This window comes from Cornus florida, unplaced genomic scaffold (genome assembly GCF_030987335.1).
Source record: "Cornus florida cultivar Cherokee Brave unplaced genomic scaffold, ASM3098733v1 CherokeeBrave_3.0.0_Hap2_Chr10, whole genome shotgun sequence".
NCBI lineage: Eukaryota > Viridiplantae > Streptophyta > Magnoliopsida > Cornales > Cornaceae > Cornus > Cornus florida.
Genome location: NW_026775580.1, coordinates 87,137,343 through 87,149,643, shown reverse-complemented (window position 1 = coordinate 87,149,643; position 12,301 = coordinate 87,137,343). Strand labels below are relative to the sequence as shown.

The window sequence follows — 12,301 nt, the reverse complement described above, 5'->3', positions numbered from 1 at the left end:
ATTATATATATATATGCACAAAGAAGGGTAGAAAAAGAAAATTGACTTAAAGTTATTATAAAGAATCATGTTATAGGGATTGAATCCTCCTAAAGTGCAAACAAGGGCGTGGATTGAGTCGAAACTTTATTCGATTTGTGTAAGGGTGCCTTGCACGGGTCAATTCCATAAATTAATAGAGACAAATCCCCAAACACCCCGGTTAAGGAAAAAAAAAAAAAAAAAAAACTCACTCTTGAATCACAAGATTAATTAGAGAGTCAAAATCACATAAACTAATTATACATGAACTATGGTAGCACAAACTAATTATATATGAACTATGGCAGCACAAAGTGACCGACACATTGGGCAGGAATTATTGTTTGGCAACCAATCGAAGATGCAATTACAATGGAATACATGTGAACATGGCGTCGTTGCGATATCTGCCCCCCTCAAGAAGCCCTTCAGACATATCGAACACCTAGATGTTCGTAATCTATCATCATCAATCAATGTCATGAGCTTCATTGGCGCCTCAATTTCTTTCAAAACTTCAGGAATTTCATCATCTTCTTTGTCATATTGGTCATGATTTTCCTCCACCGATAAAGTAGTTGATGTCTCCATCTCTTTTTTTTCAACTTCATCGTTTTCATATTCACTACCATTGCCTTCTTCTTCTTCTTCTTCTTCTTCTTCTTCTTCTTCTTCATCATCACCACCACCACCACCAAAATCTTTGCCAGGCAAAGAAAATTTCATGATAATTTCGTCATCAGTGATGTCAACAAATCTCTCCACATAAACATTTACAACGATGATGATCTTAGACTTTCTGGAACCAAGATTGAAAATAAATTGAAAATTACTTTCTAGCCACGTAAGGATGCCTTTTGATAGAGCACGAGCATTACTATAATCCAAGAAAACTTTTGTGGACAGAATGGATGAATCTAACATTGTTTGTAAGGATTGTCGAAATAGTAAGTGCAGGTGATTGAATGGAAAAACACGAACTTTCTTATATGGGAATTCATCAATGACTTGGTCAACACCAGTACCAGTGAATGTACGGATCATCAACAATCCTTTGGATTCTGAAACCCCATTGCCGAAAAAGTACTCCTCCTTCCCCTCGAACAATTGAATTTCTGTGCCATAGATCCTTTCAACCAAAGCCATCTTCTCTCTCTAAACCAAAAACAAAAACAAAAACAAAAACTAGTACTGAAGATTAATTCTAAGGATGTATATATAAAGCCGACCTGATTTTGGGATCAGGTTATATTCACCGCCTCTCTTTTCTTTAGTTGCGAACTTCCTTGTCCTTGTTGGCCTCTAATTGATGTGTGTGTATAAAAAAAGGTTTCGGAGTAAAAACACAAAATAGGAAATCTTTTTGAAAATTGAAACTTTTTTTTTTTTTAAGCAAATACGACAATACTCTCCACACGTCATAATATAATTGGATTACATGTTTTTAAATATTAAAATTACAAAATAATTAATTTTTTTAGACCCCGCTATTATGAGACCCATTTTTTGCCAAAATCACCGACACCAAAAATCATTATGACTTAATACTGCAAAGCCCAATTCTTACTTCCTATAAAGTGTTCCTTTACTTCCATTACCAAATTAAAGAAATTCCTTCAAAATACAAAGAGTCCAAGATCATTTTCACAAAACCTCACATACACATATATGTATGTATAGAAGAAAAAATGGGGAGGCTCAGTTCTGTTTTTTTATCAGGCAAGAGAATATATCCCACCGCCATGGCTGCAACAACAGTTGCCTGTGAGAGTTCGAGTTCGAGTTCGAGTTCGTTCTCCCACAGACTCTCCGGGTTGCCCCGCCAACAAACGGATCGGATTCTCAATGCCACCATGATCCACTCAGAACACATATCATCACAGCCTCTTATAATGCTGATTGTTGTTGTTGTTGTTGTTGATGATGAAGAAGGATTGGAGATGCACCAGTCCAGCAAACACACAGACACACACACAAATATATATATATACACACACACATACACAAAGGGCCGTTGATTCTGTAGGAAATGAAATCATTGGCTCTAGATGATCTCCCATCCCTTATTTTGTAGGAGATCATCGTTTACAGAGAGGGGCAACCACCCTTACAAACATCCCATCCCTCTGAACGAGCCTCATTCTTTTTCCGAGTGCAAACCCTCAGCTCGGCCCAAGTCATCTATTTATAGGCCCTGCTTTTCTTTTCTTTTCCTTGTTTGCCCTTTTTACTTCTTCTGGTTGGTTCAGACTTCTATGACACGGTGTAAGGATATTCTGGTCATTTAGGTATAACAAACGATGACCAGGCATGGAAGATACTTCAGTCAAATAATCCCCCTAGTCCCCAATTTGAGTTTGGGAACTTTAAAAGCCTCAGTTAAAATTTTCTTTAATTTCATCCAATTTAATTCTGCAAACACAACCTTTAAAACACAATCTAATGCAGAGAAAACCTGATTAAAAGAAAAAAGATTAGACACAAAATATGAGTTAAAAGCAATTAGCCAACACTAACTCTACACTAATTGCTTTTATCATTTGATAGGAAAAGCCAACGCCTTCCAATACCACAATACCATTCATTATTACAGCTATAATGGACAATGTTTTAATTTCTGGGACTCAATTGATTTTGCTGCAGTTTCAAAATGCAATCAAATTATGTTTTATAAAAATGATGTCAACCGGGATGAATTTCTACAACTTGGAATGGGAATTTATAAAAATGTCAACATTCCCACTTACTTGAGAACAGTGAACACACCAAATACGATATTTTTCTAACCATTTCACCTTTTTTTCATGCGATCCGCCAACAAATTAATTTACCCTAAACAAGGACAATTTTGGTGGTTCAAATCCAAAATTGTCAGGATTTTATAATCCAGCAAAACATTACATGAAATCACCAACAAATAATACCCTAAACAAGGACAGTTTTGCACCTTCCAGAAGGCCTAGTGCAATCCCAGTTCTTGCGGGGTTAATTACATTTTCTGATAGAGTTCTCAAACCAGCTCGATCGAGCATGTCTACTAAAGTCATCCTTCGTGGAAACCTTGGTGGCAACCTCAAATACATTGCATCCTCAATCTCAATTGGCCAATCAATTGCCAGAAACCTTCCAAGCTGCACCCTTTTCCGCTGGCCCATTGAGAGCATCTTGCTTTCTCTTTTGCCAATCTTCCAAGCCCCGTAAGCTCTAGTGCAGGCAGAGACCTCCCTTGCTTACCTTCAAGAACTTCAAACCACTGAACCTTCTTCTTCTTGGTCGTGATTTTCCTCCACTGATAAAGTAGTTGATGTCTCCATCTCTTTTTTTTCAACTTCAACGTCGTCTTCTTCTTCATCATCATCATCACAATAATCTTCGTCAGGCGAAGAAAATTTCATGATAATTTCACCATCATTGATGTCAACAAATCTCTCCACATAAGCATTTACAATGATGATGATCTTGGACTTTCTCAAACCAAGATTGAAAATAAATTGAAAATTACTTACTAACCACGTAACAGTATCTTTTGATAGGGCACGAGCATTACTATAATCCAAGAACACTTTTGTGGACAGAATGGATGAATCCAATATTGTTTGTAAGGATTGTCGAAATGGTAAATGCAGGTTATTGAATGGAAAAACACGAACTTTCTTATATGGGACTTCATCAATGACTTGGTTAACACCAGTACCAGTGAATGTACAGAGCATCAACAATCCTTTGGATTCTGAAACCCCATTGCAGAAAATGTACTCCTCCTTCCCCTCAAAGAATTGAATTTCTGTGCCATAGATCCTTTCAACCATAGCCATCTTCTCTCTCTAAACCAAAAAAATGTAGTACTGAAGATTAATTCTAAGGATGTATATATAAGCCGACCTGATTTTGCCAATCTTCCAAGCCCCGTAAGCTCTAGTGCAGGCAGAGACCTCCCTTGCTTACCTTCAAGAACTTCAAAGCACTGAACGTTGTCGAGGACTGTGAACTTGTCTTTGATCGCATCCTTGAGGGAAAGCATGTTGAGCTGAAGCTTATACTGGTGGAAAACCCCTGATTCTGTTATATCATGACCATTCCAAAGGATATCACCAGCTGAGGGTCGAGAGAATCCAGCTAACATACGCAAGATAGTGGTTTTGCACGAGCCATTGGTGCCCATCAGCACAAGGGCACCACCATCATGAATGGAGACATTTACGTGTCGCAGGATTTGTTGTGCATTTCTCAGGCAAGAGACCAGGTTAAGGAGGAGCCGAGGGAGTAGGGGTTCCTGAGAGACGTTGAAGTTTGGCAATAAAAATTATTGTCAAGGATTCTGCAAAGAGTTTCAAAATTTTAAAATTAAAATTGAGTGGGGGAGGGGAGTGAGAGAAGGTAATTTCAGAATCCAATAGCCATAACCGTCCTTGTTTGATTTTATCTTGCAGGAGCCAAATGGCATTTGCCACCAAGGAATTTCCTGTTGGAAATATAAAGAAAGAAAAAAGTAAAAAGTAAAACAATCATGATATCTGATGGATTTAAAGTGAAAGATAGTTTGAAATCAGGATCTAAATCAAGAAATGAATAATTCAAAAGAAGTTCTAATTAATAACACAGTGAACCAAAAACAGGTCAAGAAGAAACCACAATCATCTGCCAGTCTAATAAAAATTGTGTTTATGCTTTGGATGCACAAGAGAGTATAAATGGAATCATTGACAAAATGCAACGCCCAAGTCAGTGAACAACGCTAATGAGAGTGTAAAAACCCTGCAAAAATGCTCCATTTATAGAGGTTCCAGAGACTGAAGTAACTGAAGTCCGCTATTAAATATCAACCCATAGATTATAGACGATTAGGATGTAAGGAATGCCTTCTTCACTTCATGCTGTTTACTTTCGGCTGAAAATTAAAGCAGCCAATAGCTTTCAATACTCAGCTTTTTTTGAGTCATTTACAGTTCAAGCATCTTGTTTTGGCCAAACAATATAAGAACCTTAATCCCCCTTGATCCCAAGTTTTATACCATTGAACACCATCCAATGATGTCCGTCAAGGCAGCTCTACTACTTAAAACAAGCCATTCGTAATTACAGATTAAACATTAAAGCAGAGCAATGTAGTTTTCAGGATAAATAATACCAATATATAAACTCTTACATCATCACAAACCATGCTTGAGTGGAAAAAATGACAATACTCCATTTAAATAATTGAAATGCGAACTAGAAAACTCTATGGTACATGAAAAAGAAGGTCAAAGAATTTCTTTCAATGGCAGGCTTGCTCAACAAAACAGATTTATTCTTCCTAGTTTCTGGACAGTTGGATAGTACATGGTTGGTCAAATTATCTATTTAGAGACCCACAAAAACAAAAAAAAAAAAAATCAGAGATAATTGTAAATGAAACTAAAATCACAATATAGCCTTGCAACAGTAATTCCAAAACCTGATAAATTAATTGAGGCATTTTATCGAACAGTTATCATTCACTAAAGAGTTCAAATTTTGGAGACAAATGGGTAATTCTCTTTCGATCATAGAGGTGAGAGTGGCATATAAGTACCATATGTACGTCTACACTATGAACATCACTGAGATACATATACTTCATCGACAGTTCTAACACAAACATCAATTACTTACTACCTAAAACTGGGTTTCCATATTTGGGTTAAGAAATTTAAAAAAATAAAAATAAAAAGCAGAGAAAGATTAAATACCCAAAATTACAGCAAGTGTAGTCAAGCAATTTACAGTTTATATAATCGACGCCGCGAATGTAACCGTAGTCATTGCCGTCGCCGACCGCCGCCTCATGCCCCAAGCTATGTTACGCCTTCGAAGTTTAATTTCAGTCACCGATAACGTGGCCGTCCGGTAGTTTTCAAGAATGAACAAAAGACTAACCAAATAAACCCAACTTACAAATCATTTTATTTTTTTTATACTTCGTATATAATTAACAAAATAACATATTTATATTTAAAGGCATAAAATAATTCTAAAAAAAAATCTGTACAAAAATCTATCGATTGAACACCACAAGTTTGCCACTACCTAACCTTCTGTGCGTATCATTTGGCCTAGAGTTATTCATGTTGTGTTTGGCTGAGTATTGAAATTGATAGAATTTTAAAATAAAATAAAAAAAATTGACTCAATTTTTTGAATTATTTTTTTCAATTCCATTGATTTCAATTTCAAAATTTTAATTCTATAACTGTCAAACATAACTTCAATGATGTTGATGATTATTTCATTTAGATGAACCTACCTAGACATTTGGCACGAACAAATTGCATCTCTTCTTTTCTTTTTTTTTTTCTTTTTTTTTATTTTTCATGTCTTTCTCAATTCTATTTTCGCACAATGAATACAAAGATACAAGTACCAATCCAAAATTAATCACCTCATTAGAATGAAACTAAGAACCTCATTAGAGAGAGATGCAAATTAATAAAAGGCGATTTTTATTATTTTTTATTTTTGGGTGTAAGATCACGAGATCTGATTGAGCCCCTGTCTCTTCTCGTGTTCCACATCTCAATGTTATGTTAAAACTGGACATTTATTTATTACTTCTTTATATTTCACAACTATAAGTTTTACCTTAGAAATCCACCATAGGAGTCAGAAAAGACTGATTAATTTGTATTAATTGTGTTAGAAAAGTTTAGAAAAAGAAATTTCATTTTTTTCTCTCTCCTAAAACAAGTGTTTCATTTGAAAAGTCAATAAATTACTTTTATAATATTTCCAATTTAACCTTCTTGTATAAAATAAACCATCTCATTAATATGAATCATTAGAGATAAATCTAGTAATTTATTCACTACTAATATAATAAAAATTAAAATTAAATTTTTTAAAAAGAACACATTCGGATTACGAAAACGGAAGGAGTAGTAGTGTGTATATATAACAAACAAAAGACAAGATGGACCTTAGAACCAAAATGGCACCCTTGAAACACAAAATGAATTAAGAGGGGGCATGACATTACTGTCAGTACATTGAAGGAAACATTTAAAAGGCAAAACTAATTATTATAGAGGAACTTTCGTAGCGCAAATTGATCTACACATTGGACAGGAAGTATTGTTTGACAACCACTTGGAGATGCAATCGACATGGAATACATGCAAACATGGCATTGTTGCGACATCTGCCCCTGCAAAGAAATCTTGAAGACATACCGGACACTTATCTGCAGCTACTAATCTATCACCATCCGTCAACCTGTTGATCTTCACCGTTGCCTCGAATTCTTTTAGAACTTGCCATGGTTCATGGGTCCCAATTGGTTCAATAGGTAGACACCACCTTAAAGTTTCTAGAATATCCAAATACCCACCCCTAATTTCTAACTCCGCCACGTTATGACCATCATCCATCAAGTCCTCATCCTGATGATCACTTCCTTGTTCATCATCATCAACATTTATATCCGTGTCCTCGGCTTCTTCTTCTTCATCTTCGTCACTCAAACAAGAATTAATTGTGTTTTCTTGATCACTACTGTTGTCAACAAATCTCTCAACAAAAACATCTGCAACAATGACGATCTTAGATGACTTTTTCGAAGTGAAAAACTGAAATTTACTATTAAGGGACATAAAGATAGCATCTGATAGAGCACCAGCATTACTATCTTTCAAGAAAATTTGTTCGGACAGAATCGACCGATGGAGCAATAATTGTAAGGAATCTAAGTCCTCGCGATTGAATGTGAAGACACAGTCTTTCTTATCTGGGAATTCAGTGACTTCCTCAACACCAGTACCAACGTATGCACGGATCATAAATAATACGACGGATTCCGAAACCTCAAGATCGCTGGAAAAGTAGTGCTCCTCCTCCTTCCACTCGAACACACGAACGGCTTGGCCATAAATCGTTTCTTCAAGAACATCCATCATCTCTCTGTGTAAACGAAAAACCTCTCCCACAAGTAAGTAGTGATGACCTAATTTTAAGGATATATATATATATATATATATATATATATATATAATAGAAATTAGAAAGCGTGTAGCGTAAGCAGACCTGATTTTGAGATAAGTTCCGCATATTCACCGCCTCTCGGTCTTTATTTTGCAAACTCGGTTCTCCTGGTCCTTGTTGGACTCTAATTCGCCACTTTTGTAAAGATATACATTAAAGTAACACAAAATAGGAAACTTCTAGGAAAAGTACATAAAGCAATTATAACCCTACTATATATATTTTTAGTTAATCCGGTGTTCAGGATGACACGAACCCTTAAAATCTTTAATAACCCGACTAATCTTTGAGGACCAAAAAGAGCACCTTCCTATCCGGATATGGTAAGTCACTGCAGAGGCAGTAGAAGCTAATCACAAACAATACTCAATGGGACTCGAACCCTAGATCTTGGGCTTACTAAGTTCTAAAATTCAGTGAGGAAACCGCTCGACCATATCTGAAGTGGATATTATAACCCTACTCTTGTTACTGTACGGTACATATGTCAGGTAATAATAACCCGTTTCAACACACATGTCCGACACCGACACGGCACCCTTTTTGGGCTTGTCCGTGCTTCATAGGTGAATGCTCTTCATACAGGTAAGAAAGTAACGTACTTTTTCTTGAAATAGAAAGGGAAAAAAAAAAAAAAATTCATCCGGGTCCTAATATTTAGGGCTCTTTTGACATTGCCATTAAATTAAAAGAAAATCCTTTTGTAACTACAACTATCAAAAAATTGTTTAAGTGTTTTGTAACATACTATAATAAGTGCATCAGTGAATGTTGTTTTTACATGTAAGAAAGTCATCTATTTTTCTTAAAATAGAAAGGGGAAAAAAAAAATTCATCAAGGATTGGGCTCTAATAAAAAATTGTAAGTGTTTGGTGATATATTATGATAAGTAATTTCTATAATTAAATTATATTTAAATTTATTTAGTAATAATATTTTTTAAATACTTATATTACTTATTTTTTTGGGTAGTGATATTCGCGCTCTAATATAATATTTGGAGGCGCGGGAATCCCATTCTCACTCAAGCAAAATTACAATAAAACCCCTACATATATTACATGCAAAAGAGGTATAATTAAAAGGGGTCTCTCTCCCCTTCCTCCATTGCCATTTGTCAACCACTGTTTTTTAATTTATTATTTTAGAAACCTATTAAAAAAAATGAAATATAAAATCAATTATCATAGAAGAGTAGAAAGATTTGCTGGCAAATCAAAGGACAAAGTTACTGAACATAGAGTTGAAATTTCAAATTGTGAATTTCATTTACAATTAATTCCATCATGATGTTACCAATTGCCATTCAAATCGAGCTTCAATTTACAAATTGCGTGAAATTCATATCAATGATGAGTAGAACAAGTTCTGTTCCTTTGATAAGGTGATTGTAATGGTTGTGTCACCAATTTTATTCAGTTGTAATTGGTTTTGGAGGCCATGAGAAGATGAAATTTTAGTGTTTGTAAAGGAGAGGAATGTCTTTAGGGTTTGTAGGGGGTGGAAATGATTAGAGAGGAGAGAAGAGAGAGAGAGAGAGAGAGAGCAAGAAGGGGGCTTTTCAGTCATTTAAATTTAATAAAAATATTAGGGGAGTGCTGGAGTATCTTCCCTTTTATAATAATATTCTTTAATATATATAATGTTACTTTGATATATAATACTGTAACAACTTTATAAAAACAATGGATGCGATTGTATTTATAAAAAATAGGGTTAATTGCATTAAACCTCCCCGAACAATTTTTTCCTTCTCAAAAAACCCCCCCTGAACTATTAAAAAGATACTTAACCCCCTGAACTATTCAGTTTGCTGCAAAATGTTAGTTGGCCGATTGAAATCTAACGGAAAGAAAGGCAAGTTTGTCACGTGACTTGGCAAATATTCAGAAAGACAAAAATAACCTTATAATTAAATGAATATTATATATACGAGTATATATATATATACACGCGCGTCCACCCTCTCTCTCCAACCACCTTCGCTGTTCATCATGACCATCACCACCACCGCCAGTCCATGGCTGCCACCGTCACCACCTGCCGCAGCCGCCACTGCCACCGCTCTCTCACCCTCACAAAGATTCTTCTTCCTTGACAACCACATCCACCGTCCACACCCATTACCACCCCTATCTCTCTCCAATCCACCTCTCTCTTCTTCTTTTTTCTCTTTAACGTCGAACTCCGTCACTGACGAGAATGACGAAAAGGTGAAAAATCATTCAACAAAAATCATTTGTTGCAAAGGTCAGTGTTTGGAGGGGAATTGATTGAAAGAATAACGCGTATTTTTTGGGCAGTTGCGATTGGATTGGTTTGGTGATCGGCTACAACAGATTTTTGGGGCTTTTGTGACTGAATCTGTAGCTTTTACGATTGGGTCTTGCGGCTAACCCCAAGTTGCCAACACATTTGATAGCAGTATATAAGTTGTAGGATTATCAGGACAAAGCTTCACAAGATTTCGCAGTAGCCGCCTGACCATGAACATGGGTTTGGATCGGATCAGTTCCACTAGAGGGTGCGGCCGCGAACGATAGAGCTAAGAAGGATGAGGGCTGCTTTGTCGGCGGCAAGGGTTGGCCTCCATAGATTCCGGCAGCGATCTGCCTTGTGTTTGGGAGATTTGGAGAGGTTCGTGAAAAGGAGATTTATATATGTTAAAGACCCAGATATCCCATAAAGCTTGTGCCGGATGTTAACTCCCCCACACTGCTGCCATGTGCAAAGATGGAAGGGAGAGAATGAACTAAGAAGGAAGAGAAATAGTGTTGTGCATCTAGGCCACTTCAGCTTTTCACGTGGGTCAATTTTAAAGTCCGGTGATTAAATGTATTTTATCATTTCTCATTTTTTTTTGTCCACAGTAAAATTATTAATGATAGGATGACTTGTCAAATTTTCATTGGATATGGAGATTACAAAGGCCACATCAACTAAAGTTGGATATGTATAATGGGCAAAATGGTAATTTTAGTTTTTAGTTAACGGTTGTTTAACACCTTGGGGTTAAATGCAACATTCTTTTAGTTTAGGGAGTATTTTTTAGTTTAGGGGGGTTTCTTGCAATTGGCTTATAATTGAGGGGGGTTTAATGCACTTAACCCTAAAAAATAAAAAGGATAAATTTTCGCTTGAAAAAGAATCTGATGCTTCATGACCAAAGAACTTAAATTATTAGGTGGTACTAACACTCCACCAATTACTTTTCTATCTGAATTCAATATGAAACAAAACATCTAATTTTTGTGCTATAAATCCTTTTAACCATAGCGATCATCTCTCTCTCTGCTACCCAGCCATCCTCCGTCTCTCTGAACAAAAACCCTCTTGCACAAGTAAGTACCGATGATTAATTTTAATGATTCATATACTGAAAGTATAAATCATGTTCAATTCACTGTCTTTCTTTCTTTATTTGCAAACTTCTTGTCCTTGTTGGACTCGAATTGGTCCGTGTTTCTTAAGATATTTAAATACAAAATAATTAACTTATTTTATATGATCAATATTATTATTTTTATATGTTTAATTAATTAATTTTAAATGATAATTATCTATTCTGAAATGTTTTAAGAGGTCTGACGTTATTACTGTCAATATATATATATATATATATATATATATATATATATATATATATATACAAGTATATATATATCTAAATACAAGACTAAACAAATTTGATAAGTGAAATTTTTCTTTACATGTAAAAAGTTATGTACTACGTATCATTCTTTTAGGAAATTGAAACTCTTCTAGAAAATTTTGAGATCCTAGCGGAAAAAAAGAAAAAGAAAAGAGATATAAGAAAACAAATATTGAATATGAGGAAGAGAAAATTCATGGGGCACAGGAGAGATGATTGGCATCTCCCCTAGCAGGGACGGGAACAGCCTTCAGGCTTACCTGTTAACACATCCGGTTAAGGCTACCCACTTCGGTGGATCTCTAACCCAACTTTTATTTACCGAAAAAAAACAAAAGGAAAAAAATTTGATGGGGGCACTTTAGATATTTGGAGCAAAATATAAGAAGATTTGAAAAGAATGCAAGGGAGGGAGAAAATCTGCCTACACTCCCTCCGTCCCTGATCCCAATAAGTCACTGCATGGGTTGGTTAATTGATTTGTTTGGTTTAATGGGTCAGTTCTCAAATTTTAATAATATTCTGGCCCAAATGCAGGCCAAAAACATCTCAGCCATTTCATGTTATAGAACGAGATTCACATGGATCCCTTTTTATAACATTTAGGCTCAATTTGTTTGGATATAAAATAT

The 12,301-nt window shown here is 35.5% G+C and overlaps 1 protein-coding gene and 1 non-coding gene across 2 annotated transcripts; one reads left to right on the top strand and one right to left on the bottom strand.

Moving 5' to 3' along the window:
• Positions 1-113: 113 nt before the first annotated feature.
• LOC132278982 (uncharacterized) lies at positions 114-2,175 on the bottom strand. Its single transcript, XM_059780898.1, has one exon. It carries the CDS (start codon positions 1,165-1,167, stop codon positions 310-312), a length of 858 nt encoding a protein of 285 aa, XP_059636881.1. The 5' UTR covers positions 1,168-2,175; the 3' UTR covers positions 114-309.
• Positions 2,176-11,862: 9,687 nt separating this feature from the next.
• On the top strand, positions 11,863-11,987 carry LOC132280635 (U6atac minor spliceosomal RNA). The gene has a single exon (XR_009471642.1). It is a non-coding gene; the product is annotated as a U6atac minor spliceosomal RNA (small nuclear RNA).
• The last annotated feature ends 314 nt before the right edge of the window (positions 11,988-12,301 follow it).